This window comes from Panthera tigris, chromosome E2 (assembly GCF_018350195.1).
Source record: "Panthera tigris isolate Pti1 chromosome E2, P.tigris_Pti1_mat1.1, whole genome shotgun sequence".
NCBI classification, from domain to species: Eukaryota; Metazoa; Chordata; class Mammalia; order Carnivora; family Felidae; genus Panthera; species Panthera tigris.
This window is the reverse complement of record NC_056674.1, coordinates 61466641-61481594: the sequence shown is the minus strand read 5'-3', so window position 1 is coordinate 61481594 and position 14954 is coordinate 61466641. Positions and strand designations below refer to the sequence as shown.

Sequence of the window (14954 nt, the reverse complement as noted above, 5' to 3'; positions counted from 1 at the left end):
CTCCCCAGTTCGGGCTCTCTCAAAAAAAGAAAATAAATAAACATTAAAAATGAAAAATCATTCCTAATTTAGACTCTGTGAAATTCCATTTATGCCAGATTCTCTAACATGACCATCTTGATGTGGAGAGCTTATCTGAAAAGTCACTAATAATATCTATGATGACACATATGTGACAAGGTCAGAATGAAACTTAGAGGGAGCTACACATCTGTTGTGAATTTACAACATGTATCCTTGGCTAATATTTCCAATGAAATGTGCTTTGGGGATATGGATGGATGAAATAAGGTCTATCAGTCATGTAGGTCAATTTCCTATAGGACCATTATGCCTTCAATTACTAATTGCCATCTCTTCAGAATTAAAAGAAAGCTGGGACAAGAAAATGTCTTTGAATTTGATCTAAGAGAAGACTATGGTGTTTTAAAGGGTTCACCTACCTTCTGGAATCCTCATATTGGTTGTGGACAGGAGCATAGCAACCCACGATTGGGATGCACACCGTTCATCCCAGAGGGAGGATATGGACCTTATTGTCAAATATTTTTTTTTTTATCAATATCAGCAGTCCACATCTGCCAGGTCCAGACTGCAGGACCTGGGGGCAACACGATGCCTGATGCCTGGGTTCAGAACTTGATGAAGACCAGCTGGTGGGGGGAGGGGGGACATCCAACAGGGCCTGGGGTAGTGAGGGAGATGGCCTCAGGACACCTCCCCACAGGGAAGGCTCTGGAGTTTACCTGCCAAAGAGCAGCACACTCTCCCTCGAGACATCCCTCTCCATGACAGAACATAACGCTGAGCCCCACAATTCCTGGAGAAATGAAGGATACCCATCTTTTCAAATGCAATGGCCTCTGCAGAGCTTGGCCCCAGGGAAGTTGGAGTCTTGGAGTCACGGAACTCTGATGCCCATTATACCAGCCCTTTCTGCCCCAACACTCAGAGACACTTCATACATCTCCTCTCCCCTGGCCCATCTCGCCCCACCCACATACCTGGACCAGGTCTCCACTTTTCTCCTTGTACTTCCTATTTGTCTCTGTTTCTCTCTAACCACTGTCGCGGCCAGCGCGACAAACACCGAGGTCAGGGTCCTGAGGGTAGGGGAATGCAAGAAAAAAAAAGAGAGAAGAGAAAGTTTGGGAACAGGAGGGTCCCCTGGGCTGATGGCCCAAGTGACGGCTTTATTGTTGCTGTACACAATCTTTTATAACCAGACTCTTATGGGTTAGGTCATTCTAAGAATAAACAGGTTTCACATAATTGCTGCCCACCAAAGCATTTAGCTCTGTGTTTCTTGCATTTTCTAGATGGGTCACAAGACCTTGTTGATAAGATTGCTAGCAAAACACAATTCCCATGTTTGTTTCTATCTGACTCGGGGTAGAAAAAGGGAGGTAGCATTACTGCCAACACCTGCAGACCACAGGCTTCAGGAATTAACTTTCTCAGCCTTGACAAGGCTTTCGTATGCCCTTGAAAGTGGGGGGAATGGGAGGGGGAACCACCGGGTTGGCTTGAGTCAACAGGGAACGTTGTTCGACCCGGTCTCAGCCTGGCACCGGGGCCCGGCCCCCCACATGTCCCCCTATTGTTTGTAATTGCAACATGTGCATCTTGGCCTGGTATGTGGTAAAGGCAGTAAGACCCCATCTCCAGAAATAACACAGCAAGACAAGTATAACAGATATTACGGAAACAATTCCAATAAAGATCCAAAAGGAATGCTGAAGAATATTAAATGGATTAAACCCATTAAGTTGGTGCAGTATGGTTTCTGCGAGATCTCCAGGGTCAGGGAAACTGAGTGAGCTACTTGCAACAGCATTTATCTCTTCTTGTAGCTGTAAGAGGTCTAAGCTAGTATTAGCATCATGCCAAACCCCTTGTAAATGACGACGCACTTGTCCCCATGTCACATTGGTATACTCTAAAGGGGTAACACAGATATGCTTATATGCATCGTGACAAATTAAAGAAAGTCTGGTACACAAAACAGCAAACTGATCACCAAGATACATTAATGCTTCTTGTAGTGCCTCTGATTGGGCTTCCAATTTACGATCTATTTGTTCTTGAGTGGCAAACACCTTGGATACATTATGAGCCAATTCATTTACATGGGATGCCATTTGGGCATTTTCATGTAAGGATATTACAGATACAGTTGCAGAGGCAATTATAGTCACTGTTGCTATGAGTCCAGAAATTAAGAGTCCAAGAAACCGTTTGGTTCTGCACAGCCGTTTACTGATTTCTAAAGCCAATTGCATCCCATAATTAGGATACCAAGGTCCTGTAACATGTACTGGCAACATCCAGTAGGGAGGTTGTAAGACCAGATAAACCTTCATTCCACTTCTAGAGGGTCCATATACTGGTAGACAATTGGTCAAAACACAAGCAGGACACGTCAGCCAGTATAACTGATGACCATCTTCTTTTACTGGAGTAATGGTCCCATCTCCAACAATCAGATAGTAGGGTGGAGGAACACAGGCACGCAATTGCAGAACTGGAGAAACATAATATTCTGGAAAACTAAAGCTGTCATTAGTATATATTTTATCAAGGGTAGCATATAACTTCCAAAGATCAGAATGAATTCTTCCTTCAGGGGATTGCAAAATGGTTTGTGGGATAATCTTGTGGTGTACCTGTACCTCGTTAGGAGGTGGATCCACGACCCTGGGATCAAGAGTCTCATGCTCTACCAACTGAGCTAGCCGGGCCTTTCAGGAATAATCTGTAATGGTATAGTTTATGTCTTTAGGAGTCATCCTCAATGAAGAGGATTGGGCACATATACCTCAAGGTGAGTCCCCAGTAAGGCCTTGACCAGCTGAGGGACATATAGGAAGATTCTGAGGGGGATCATGAGGTCCAAAAAACATCCATTCTCCTAATAATTCTCTCTTTTGCCAATAAGTGGCAACAGAGCGGGGTACCCATTCAGAAGGACGCTTGCCATTTTGCCACAATGTATAAGTAATAGAGCGCCCCACTGGTTTCGTACCCAAACACCCATAAGCAAGTTTGTACGGCATAGACTCCCTTTGCAGGCAGATGGGTACTCCGGCAGAGAGTGCCGTCCAATTTATAGAGGCCGACACAGTGGGCAAAAACCCTGCATCTTCCCCTCCCATAAAGGTGAGATTAGTGTATACTTTGGGTGTGGGGTCTCTCCATGTTACAGGTTGTACTGTAGGAGGACCTACCATGTATGCCCAATAGAGGGCAGACTCTCCGGTTGTAGTTAGAATGCACAGGCATGCCAAGAAGACATGTGTGGCCCTTACCTCTCTACCTGAGGCCATCACTACATCAGTGGCCTGGGTCAGCAGGTTCTTTATCTGTCCCCAGGTGGGTGTACCCGCCTTATGACTCCGCCGTTGTCGCTTCTGGGGGGGCTCCGTCTCTGTCAATTTGGCCATTTTTCCACGCAACCGTAATGTCTCTGAGGAGCCGAAGTGGGACCCAGTGTGGCGCTTCCTCATCCTGTGGAAAAACACAAGCATACCCTCGCCCTTTTCGAAGGACTGGGTCTGGGCCTCGCCAAATGCCTTCTGGCATATCTTTCCATCTAGCCATCAAGAGAGGTTCTTGATTCCTTCCCCAGCGACGCTCTGCGGCAGTCATCCCTGCTTCATTGACATTTAAAAAATTTAAAACATACAACACAAGAGTGAGATGCACATGTGGGGAATACTTTATCTTTCCCTTTAATATCTCCCCTTCTTTAAGTTTTTGCAGATACTGTTTTAGAGTCAGATGAGCTCGCTCAACAATAGCCTGTCCTGTGGAATTATAAGCAATGCCAGTTGTATGCTCAATTCGGAATCGGCGGCAAAATTCTGCAAAAGATTTAGAAGTATAAGCACTACCATTGTCAGTTTTTATTTTATGAGGTTTGCCCATTGCTGCAAAGGCAGAAAATAGGTGATTTTGAACATCAACAAATGCTTCTCCTGAGTGGGCTGAAGCATGTATATAGCCTGAGCAAGTATCTACAGACACATGTATACATTGCAATTTCCCAAAAGGTAAATATTGGGTGACATCCATTTGCCACAAGTCATTGGGCCGAAGACCTCGGGGATTAATGGCATAGACCGGCTGTGGGAAGAATTGTGGACAGATGCCGCATTGTTTAACAATTTGTCTGGCCGCTTCATGAGATACTTTGAATTCTCATCGAAGGGCTGCTGCATTCTGATGAAAATTATCATGACTCCTTTTGGCTGTTTCCAAAGGAGTGGTAATGGGCAGAACTTGCAATAAATGGGTTGCTGCATCGGCTATCCAATTCCCAGCAACTAGGGGACCAGGCAGGTCGGTGTGAGCTCGAATGTGGGAAATATAAATTGGACTGTGCCGTGAATTAAGAAGTTTTTGTATAGCATGAAATAGATGATAAAGTTCTTCATCTGCTGTCAGTATAAAGGCAGTGGGAAGTTGCAACACGGCTTTGACAATGTATTGACTGTCGGAATAGACATTTATAGATTCCGGGTAAGTTTTTGGGGCTACCTGTACAGCATAAAGCTCGGCCCTTTGGACAGATTTAGTCGTATAATTTAAAGTGATCAAATTTTTATGTTGGGAAGTGACATAATACACTGCAATTTTACCCTCTTTACTAGCATCCACAAAAATGGAAGCAGCATCTTCAATTGGCTGACAAACAATAGGATTATAGGGCAAAATATCTATAAGACTGAAACCTTGTATTAAAGAATCAGAAGGTAAATGAAATTTAATTTGACCTGTAAAATTAGCCAAGGCAAGTTGCCATTCGATGGACTGAGCAAAAGCAGCGTCCACCAGCTTCTGTGTCAGAAAGGCACATGCAATAAATTCTGGATCATGTCCAAAGAGCTGAACAGCTCGGGATCTTCCTCTAATGATGAGAAGACAAACCATAGATAGTAAAGGATTAATGACATGCAGAGAGTGTAAGGCTAAATGTAGCCATTCAAGTGGACCATGAGATTGCCACAGAATTGCAAAGGGGATGACCTGAGGTTTTAATATTATTAAATACAAAGGCTGGGAAGGGTCAATTCTAGTGACTTGGGCCTGCTGAATGGCCTGTTCTATATGTCTTATAGCTTCTTTAGCTTCCTGAGTGAGACTTCGCGGGGATGCTGGAGAACTATCTCCTTTTAGAATATTAAACAAAGGCAGTAATTGTTCTGTGGTGACTCCTAGTGTATTTCTAATCCAGATTATATCTCCTAATAATTTCTGAAAATCATTTAGAGTAGTCAAATGTCCAGTTCTAACTGATACTTTCTGAGGTCGGACAGTTGATTTGGAGATGAGATACCCTAGGTATTCAAAAGGTGCTTCCCTTTGAACTTTCTCAGGGGCAACAAATTATATGCTTTAAGGCATCTTTGAAGAGAAAAAAAACCTCCTGTAATAATTCCTCAGTTTCAGCAGCCAAAAGTAAGTCATCCATATAATGGATGCAATATACATGGGGAAAACTCTGTCTAAAAGGGGCAGTTGCTCTGGCCACAAACTCTTGACATAAAGTCGGACTGTTAGCCATGCCTTGCAGTAAGACCTGCCACTGATACCGCTTAGCAGGTTCCTGTAAGTTAGTGGAAGGCAGGGAGAATGCAAAATGTTCTCCGTTGCCAGGGGCCAACGGAATGGTAAAAACACAATCTTTTAAGTCCAAAACTAGTAATTGATATTGTAAAGGAATGGCCGATGGGGAAGAGAGGCCAGGTTGCAAAGCCACCATGGGCTTCATGACAGCATTAATTGCTCTCAAATCTTGCAGCAACCTCCATTTATTTGACTTTTTTCTAATCACAAAGATTGGGGTGTTCCAGGGACTGGTGGAGGGAACCAAATGACCTAATTGCAGTTGTTCCTCTATGAGGTGAGCAGCAGCCTCCCTCTTAACAGTAGTTAAGGGCCATTGGTTAACCCACACTGGAGTGGAAGTCATCCACTGGAGAGGCATAGCGTGGGGAATTTCCAATGGCCCTAGGAAAAACCCAATCCGAAATGGTCTCTTTTAGGCTCAGGGACATATGGCTCAGGATTCCCTTGTAACTCCTTCCCTAAGCCTTTCCCCTCAATATAGCCCATTTCCTTCATAAGGTGCATAGCAAGATTAGCCTGTTTTTGAATCGGGACTGCCTTAGTCTCCAGAGTCAAATTCATTGCAGTTAATATGTCCCTGCCCCAGAGATTAAGATCTATATTCAAAACAAAAGGCTGAAAAGTTCCAGTCATACCATCAGGCAGTCTCCAATGTAAATAATCAGAGCTTTGCAACGGAGCAGAGGCATAACCAACACCTTTAATTGGAATATTAGTCACTTGAGTAGGCCACGTGACAGGCCAATTTTTTTGAGCAATAACTGAGACATCTGCACCTGTATCCACTAGTCCCTCAAAAGGGACTCCTTGGATATGCAATGTAAGCATGGGCTTTTCTACAGAGATCACTTGAGCCCAATAATGATCTGTGGAGCCGAACCCCCGATTTCCCCGGTAAGGTTTAACAGCCTTGTTATTGGAGGATATCCGGGGTATCAAGATCAATTGTGCTATGGGAGTCTTGGGCTCAAGCACCAAAGTTCCCATAGTTAAGCTGGCCAAAATTTTTATTTCTCCAGTGTAATCTTCATCAATAACTCCAGGATAGATCATCAATCCCTTAAGAGTCCAGCTGGATCTTCCCAATAATAACCCCCAAGTATTCCTGGGTAGAGGCCCCCATATCCCTGTGGGGATGGCTTTAGGGGGCTGTCCTCCTTCTAGGTAAACGGACTGAGCTGGGGCAAGAGCTAGTCCTGCACTGGCGGGGGTGCCGCGGTGTAGTTGGCTAATACCTGGGAGGTCTCCAGTGTTGGACACAATGGGTGAGAAGGTGCCTGTGGGAACATTGCCGCAATTGTTTGAGGGGCCTGCGGCTGACCCCGCTCCCAGTTTCCCTGAAGAGGTTTGCCAATACAATCAGTTTTAGAGCGGTATTCATTGACCCAGTGATACCCCCGTCTACATCTGGGACAAATAATTGCCAGCTTATTATTAATGTTAGGGCCACTTGGCAAACCGGGGGTGGTTGGAATTATTTTTGTACTATGACATTGGGCCTTCATATGGCCCTTTTGGCCGCATTTTAAACACACTATTCCACCCAACTTCCTTGGATTAGTTCTTACCTTTTTACCCTGAAGCTGGGCATGCACCTGTAAGGGGTCTATTCCCTTTAAGGCAGCTGCCAAAGTAATGCCCTGAATATAAGATGGTCCAATCTCAGCACATAGCCTGATATAATCCTCCAAGGTACCCTGATTTTTCCAAGGATGAATGGCTGCCTGACATGCAGAATTAGCATTTTCATAAGCCAGTTGTTTTACAATAATGGTACCTGCCTCCCCATCAGTAACGATACGACTGACTGCAGTCAAAAGGCGCCCAACGAAATCCTGGTACTTCTCATCTGGCCCTTGCCTAATTTTAGACAATTCCTCAGTTCTGCCACCTGTAGAGGGGAGTTTTTTCCAAGCTGTAATGGCACAGGTATTAATTTGATTATACACAATTTCAGGATAATTTAGCTGGAGGCCCGCATCATAATATTGTCCTGTACCTGTGAGCATGTTAAAATCCACTGGTATGTTAGTTCTTTTATTATACATAGCCTGTTTTTCAGCATTCTCTGCAAATTCTGCTTTCCACAAGAGGTTATCTCCCACACCCAAACAAGCCTGAGCAATGACCTTCCAATCTCCTGGGCATAATGGCCTCCCTGCTCAAATTATCAAGCATAGACAGGGTAAAGGGAGCTGTTGGACCATACTGGGCTGCAGAGGATTTCAAATCTTTCAGCAATTTAAAACTTAGGGTGGAATACACTCTCTGTCCCCCCTGCTGAATAACAGGGTAAGTGTGAAAAGCAGAGGTGTCTTCCCCATACTGTGTTGCTTGATACAGAGTCCGCTGCAAAGGAGTAGTTCCCATAACGAGGTAAGGTTCAGTGGACTGTTGATTCTGAGTAATAGGGAAAGCCATCCGAGGTAAGCCTCTATCTTGTGCCTGAAAAGAAGGTCGTTTTAAAGGTACCTTCTGGACCAGAGGGGCCAAGAAGGCAGGCTTCCTCTGATCTTCCAAATATGGCCCATCATCTCCCTGATCCCCAAAAGGAGAGTCATCATTATTTTCTGGATCTTGCACAGATAACTGTTCTAGGAGGGGGAGAGGAGGTAAAGGTGAAGGCACCCGTGACTGTCCCGAAAGGGCATTGAAAGTAGTTTCTGGAGGGACAGGAGCATCTGAAGTCACTAAGGGTTGGGCTGCTTCCGAGCTAAGAGAAACTATTTCAATAGAATCCTGCGGATCAAGGACCTCCTTAATACAGGTCCAAGTAGACCACAAAGTCCCTGGAACCACAGCTCTACGAATCTTCATTTGATTTTTAAGTTCCTGACCAACTCGCTGCCAATCCTTTAAATCAACTGTACCCCCGTCTGGAAACCATGGGCAATAATCATGCACTATGTCAAAAAATTCCCTAAGGGCTGACTGAGAAACCTTAATTCCCTTCTCCTTCGTAAGAGCCTGCAAGGCAGTTACAAAATATCCCTGTTCCATAGACCGTTTCTGTCCCATAGTTTTACTCCCGTCGTCTGTGCTGCTGGCACAGTTCCCCTACCTGAATTGGACGCCGCGCGGTCCGCTTTCACTTTCCTCCTTGTTGTCTCAGGTCCCTGTTCAGGTGCCACTTGTCATGGCCAGCGCGACAAACACCGAGGTCAGGGACCTGAGGGTAGGGGAATGCAAGAAAAAAAAAGAGAGAAGAGAAAGTTTGGGAACAGGAGGGTCCCCTGGGCTGATGGCCCAAGTGACGGCTTTATTGTTGCTGTACACAATCTTTTATAACCAGACTCTTATGGGTTAGGTCATTCTAAGAATAAACAGGTTTCACATAATTGCTGCCCACCAAAACATTTAGTTCTGTGTTTCTTGCATTTTCTAGATGGGTCACAAGACCTTGTTGATAAGATTGCTAGCAAAACACAATTCCCATGTTTGTTTCTATCTGACTCGGGGTAGAAAAAGGGAGGTAGCATTACTGCCAACACCTGCAGACCACAGGCTTCAGGAATTAACTTTCTCAGCCTTGACAAGGCTTTCGTATGCCCTTGAAAGTGGGGGGAATGGGAGGGGGAACCACCGGGTTGGCTTGAGTCAACAGGGAACGTTGTTCGACCCAGTCTCAGCCGGCGCCGGGGCCCGGCCTCCCACATGAATGGGAGGGGGGACCACCGGGTTAGCTTGAGTCAACGGGGAACATTGCTCAACCCGGTCTCAGCCTGGCACCGGGGCCCGGCCCCCCACAAACCACATCTCTCTCTGTTTCTTCCTTTCACTCTCTAGGACTTGCCCAATTCCCCTATCACAAATTCAATGTCACTCTCCCTGCCTGTCTCTTTGTCCACCTCTCCCCAGGCTTCAGGCTATCTGCTCTGTGCATGCAGCCCTGTCCAGGAGCACAGAGCACTCCTGTCTCTCCACCTCTCCTGTCATGTTTGGTCCCAGGCCCTGATCACAATGGAGAAGAATCCCCCATACAGCAGCTGCTCATGTTGACATTTGCTAGAGCAATGCTGGCAGCATGTGGACAGCCAGACATTTACCCTTGGTGGCCCAGCCAGGACCCAAAAGCTGCTGGAAGGCTGGCTGCTTCCCTAAGCTGGGAGGGAAAAGGGGCTTACAGGGTTCAGGGTCCCTGGGGCAAAGTGTATTGGATTGTCCGATGTAGAAGGAGCCATATGCTTACACCCAACTCTCCCAGGTGGTGTCCAAGGAACCTATCTCAGACCATAGACCTCTGCCCTCCCCATGCCTCAAGATGGCAACAGAGGGAGCTTTATGGGACATCATATGACTCGCCACAAAAATTGTACCATTTGCCCCCTTGGAGGCCACCTGGATTGGTGCTATTTGGGGCAGCTGGTAAGGTGCACAAGGGCACAAGAGCTGGATTAAAGCAGGACCTCATTACTGGTCTCCTGAATCCATTCCTCACCATCAGAGTAGACCCTTTCCTGGAGTCAGATACCTGCACTGCTCATCAGCACAAACCCCATAAACTAGCACACACGCCGTGTGCTCATGAGTCTCTATCTACAGATTAACAACCACCACCAGAGCTCCCTAAAGGATGTATCCAACTCCTCAGATGATTTATAGGTCCCTCCCAGGCAATACAACCCCAAGAATGATCTGTCTTCTACCAATATTATACATTCTACCTGTTGGTTAACTGCGTATACAGGAACCCCAAAGTGTACACTTGATGGGGAATGAGTGTCGATTTTCCTGGAAGCAGACGCTGACACAGAAACACAACTGTGACCAGTGTATTAGGAAGGACAAAGTGGAGGGGACAGGGTGGGCAGGGAAAGCATTCCGACCAAGGGGCAGATTAGACACCATCTCTAAATATATAATAACCATAGCTGGTTTGTAATGGATCACTGTCCATTTCAAATTTCAGAGTGATTGTCCTCTTTGTCAAAGTGATTTTGAGTTATTGCAATGGGATCTTCTGTTCTCCTCTATGCATTGTGTCTTCTACAATACATCTGTGGCCTTGGATGAGCACATATTTGTGTGGCTGCATTTGTGTGTCTGCCTGTAATGGAAGAGGACTATCTTCAGATCTTAGATGTAGATCCCTGAATGTACACATTCTCATATGTATCTTTTCCTTCTTTGTAAAGTAGGACCTGAATTTTAATAGAAAAAACACAGGCATCTTTGTTGTAGCTTTTGAAACAGGAATTGCCAATCTCCCAGCCTCAGGCATTATACCCTTAGTTTCAGGAAATTGAATGAACATCTGCTGATGATCTTCTGTGTGCAGACACATTCATTTCCACCCTGAGAAGGGTGAGTGCCCACTCATCCCATACATTTTACAGATTCCTTATGTGCTTAACCGCCTCTTCATCGCACTGACCTCAGAGACCAACATTGTCCCTGCTTCTCAGATTACAAAGCTGAGGCTCTGAGATGGCCCCACTGAGAGCTGGCATTAGGGCTGAGACAGCGGGATCACAGGCAATGCCTCAGGAAATTGTGAGGGAAGTTTCAGAGATGCAAACCTTCAGGCAGGGTGGTGACAACAGTGCAGGCGTGCGGTGACAAGAGTCCAGCAGGGGCGGTTCCTGTTCAAACCTGAATTCCCCGCTAAGAGTCTGACTGAGGCTGCAGGCAAAGGAAGCCACACAGCTGATCTACAACCTCTCATCGCATTTAGTCTCACAGAGGCACAAAACTTAGGCAGAAAAGCATCCCATAAGAACCAAGTTAAACTACAAATCTCCAGGGTATTCTTTCACACAGATCAAGAACCTTCAGAAAACCAAGGGAAACAGCAGTCTTTATTTAGATAATTAACTAGGTGCACTTTGGCCACCGTGACATTTCAGAGATGATAAATGCATGAACTGTACTTGAACCCATGCAGCAGCTCTGTGTGGACCTCACGCTGCCCCCACTCTCCCTGCCCAGGTTGTGGGCCCTGCCAGAAATGGCCTCCAATTCCATCTCACTGAGTCCAACACCCTCACCTCTGCACCATCTCAGCTTTTCCTTCTCATCCACAGCCTCCAATTCATTCCCATGAGATTCACATCTCCGTCTCTTGTACTTGAGGACCCATTTTGGTGCTTCCACTATTGTAGAGCAGAAGCTCCGTGTCATTTACTGCATGTGACTCTCTCCCCGTTAGGACACCTGAAGCCCCTGATGGTAGGGGTGTGCCTTGTCTCTCACAGAGCCAGGAACATGGTCTCTGTACAAGGCACATCTGCAGAACTGATATGCCTGCTTTTCTATTAAAAGACTCTTTCCTTCTCCACAAGAGACATATGCAGCCCAGCTCAGTAATGGAAATGACACAGCCAAACACATGTATGTCCTGAGAAACTTGAGGAATCTTAACAGTGTCCTCATCCAGCAGCACCTTTGCATTGCAAAGCCTGTGAGGCCATCTCTATGTCTTCTCACACTCAACAACACAGAAGCTAAACATGCTGAACATGTCAACTCATACTGTTCAGATCATCTTACAAATGGTCGAGGTGGAGGTGGTGGGTGGTGTCCCTGAGGACACCCAGGACTGGAGGCGACTCATAGAGCCCATGAACAGTGATAAAAGGGATCTGTGGAGAAGGGCCTACAGGGTGGACCTGGTAAAGGAGGAGGTCCTCTTGCATCCATAGGGACCTACAGAACAGAAGTGACAGGTATGTTGGTATGGCAGACAGAAGCAGAATGCCCACAGGAGCTGAAACACAATGAAGCAGGTGTCGGCACCTGGCCCCTTGTTCATTCACGGGTTCTAGTAGAATGGAGCACCAGTGCTAGAAAACTCTACCCTCCCACGAGGTCCCACCTACAGCCTGAAGGTACCAGATGCCACAAGGAGAAACTACTGTCGCCACACTTCAATGCCCATGTTTACAAATGCAGAAAGCCAAGGAATCCTATTCTAGAAGACTGATGGCAGTAATGCCAGTCTAGTAAAGGAGAGTTTTCCAGAGAGGCAGGCATCTATGTCCAGAACCCCTCTGATGTCCTCTTCCACCACATCTGCAGAATTTTTATTTGCACAATGAGAACAGACAGAACATGAAGGAATGAAAGAAAAGCCCAGCACCACACAGAGATTCAGGGCCACCCCAGGGTCTGAGCTCAGCCTGCCATCCCATGCCTGTCCTCACTCTGCTTCCCTCCCTGACAAAGACATCTTCTGTGCAAGGCCAGGGAGGCCTCTGAGCAGATGGGGATTCCTGGAGTCCTGCAGGGGGCCTGGAAATGTGTTTTCTGAGAGAAACACGTTACCTGTGCACATTCATTGATCTCAAGTATGTTTACCTTAATTCACAGGTAATTCAGCTTTTAAATACAATATGAGTTGCAGAGCTATTTTGTACCATTGTAAAAGGGAGGCAGAAACTCTACATAAAAGAATGAACAGAAATATGTCTCAATTTCAGGTGTAAAACTCCCATAAGGTATCATGAGGCAAAGTACCAGTTACAACTGCTCCCGGGACACTAGAGAACCTGCTCATATAAACACAACTGAAGAACTCTGTGAGGTACTGGCCCTGCAGGTAATCAGTGATTCTCTCCCTTCACGACTGCACTTCCACGTACATTTTTGGTTACACATGCCGCTTCTGAAAATTCAGAGTGTTTCCACCGAGGGGACAACTGGAGAAATTCTCTATCGCACATTGACCAACACAGAAGGACCAGTAATGAATTCTGAAATTTATCTAAGAACAGTCAACACTGCACAAAGCACACAATATAATGGTGGAAAGAGTTGTTATCTTTTCCAGCACGAGGCTCATAGCAGACATTCTGAACAAATTCATGACCTACACTGAAATAGGAAAAAATGAAAATAATAAGGATAATCCCATGTAAAGAAGGTGCTGAGGGAGTCAGACGCTCCACAAGACTTCAGGATGCAGTGAAGTGTCATCCTCCTCACGTTATTTCCACAAACACAAAGCGAGAGCCACTGGGTCCTCAGCCTCCATGCACTTGTGGCGTCCAGAGGACTAGCTAACATGATGATGTTAAACTGGAGAAGCCTGGAGGCTTGAGAGGATGTAAATCAAATAGTAAAGACAACAGAGGACATAGAAAACCAGACAAGGCCAGATAAAAGTTTCCAGAGAGCATTTCAACTGAAACGGGCAACAGAATTTACCTTGTCTTTCTCTGCACCCTTGGTAGACACAACTGATGTTCCCCATGGGAGCTGCACCACATCCTGGGTCTCATAAAGGCTGGAGGTGGATGGAGGTTGATTCTGACTTGCATAGACTGTGCAGAAGAAAAACAAACCCTCTGCATCATGTTTCATTATATTCAACTCGTATCCACTCTTCGGTCCCTTACCAGGGGAAGAGGGTTTTTCAGGTACCTCAGGTGACCCTCATGGACAAGAGGGAGATCTGATCCTGTCCCTTGAGGAAGGTTCACAGGGCCCTGGTTCAGGTGTTTTTATACCTAATCAAGCAGCTGTGAATAGATCAGGTCTCAACTCGCTAGAAAATAAGTTAGGGGTGTGTCTCATCCCTCAGAGAGCACAGCACATGGTCTCTGTACAAGCTACATCCTAGGGAGTGCTGTGTCTGTCAGCCTGTGTAAGGCCCCTTTCCTTCTCTATAAGAGACGTGTTGCCCCGCTCACTACGTGGAAGTGACAGCCCATTTCATGTATGTCCTGAGAAACCTGAAGAACTTTACAATGTCCTCAGTCAGGCTGACCTGATAGCCCTGTGGTGCCATCATAGCATCTTCTCCAAACACACAAGTCAAAAGACGAAACGTGTTTTGTAAGTCAACTCATACTGTTCACATCATCTTTCCAGATGGTGGAGGTGGAGGGTGAGGTCCCAGAGGCCACCAGGTTGGAGAAGGTGGGGGTGGCCCAGAGCACATGAATCGTGATAAAGGGAGCCCACGGGGTATGCCATGCAGGGCATTTCTGGGAAAGGAGGAAATGCTCTGGCAGCCACGTTGACCTGTAGGACAGAAATTAAACTTTTGAGATGTGTTAGGGTAAAAGGTGAAAAATCCAACACCAACACCAACACTAACATAGCTGAGCCGCAATGAAGCAGGAACAGTGCCTGTCTCCTTCCCCTCCACCTGGTTTCAACAGGGCAGCATCAGTGCCACAAAACTCCACCCTTCCCACCAGCTCCCACCTAGAGCTTCTAGGAGCTTGAGGAGACAGTGCAGTGCATTACTGGCAGCATGCAGGGTACTAGCTGTGTCTGCAAACGTAGGGAAGGAAGTGGCTAGTCTTAAAGGATCAGAGGGATAATTCCAGACTACTAAAGAAAGTCTGTTCCACACACACAGGCTTCTATTTCCAGGA

The 14954-nt window shown here is 46.1% G+C and overlaps 1 protein-coding gene and 1 long non-coding RNA gene across 4 annotated transcripts; both read right to left on the bottom strand.

Annotated features, from left to right (window-relative positions):
- Positions 1-1521: 1521 nt before the first annotated feature.
- On the bottom strand, positions 1522-5328 carry LOC122234268 (endogenous retrovirus group K member 13-1 Env polyprotein-like). Of its 3 annotated transcripts, none has more exons than XM_042970072.1 (2): positions 3228-3296; positions 1522-2524 (listed from the first exon to the last, which is right to left on the bottom strand). In XM_042970072.1, the coding sequence occupies exons 1-2, from the start codon at positions 3280-3282 to the stop codon at positions 1560-1562; spliced, it is 1020 nt and encodes a 339-aa protein (XP_042826006.1). In that variant the 5' UTR covers positions 3283-3296; the 3' UTR covers positions 1522-1559. The 3 variants fall into 3 exon arrangements, 1 of the variants encoding a protein (XP_042826006.1); XR_006212035.1 differs by lacking the exon at positions 3228-3296 and adding an exon at positions 3309-5328 and having other exon boundaries at positions 1685-2524; XR_006212036.1 differs by having other exon boundaries at positions 1685-2556; positions 3228-3293.
- A 3382-nt stretch (positions 5329-8710) lies between these two features.
- On the bottom strand, positions 8711-14715 carry LOC122234269. The gene is made up of 3 exons (XR_006212037.1): positions 14339-14715; positions 13777-13892; positions 8711-8800 (listed from the first exon to the last, which is right to left on the bottom strand). It is a non-coding gene; the product is annotated as an uncharacterized LOC122234269 (long non-coding RNA).
- Between the last annotated feature and the right edge of the window lie 239 nt (positions 14716-14954).

Bases quoted from the DNA above. Each gene is read 5' to 3' on its own strand.
- LOC122234268 (XM_042970072.1), bottom strand. From the start codon at position 3,282: ATGCCTGTGCATTCTAACTACAACCGGAGAGTCTGCCCTCTATTGGGC. The intron at 2,525-3,227 runs GTAGGTCCTCCT...ATGTTTCTCCAG, and splicing joins CCCTCTATTGGGCATACATG to TTCTGCAATTGCGTGCCTGT.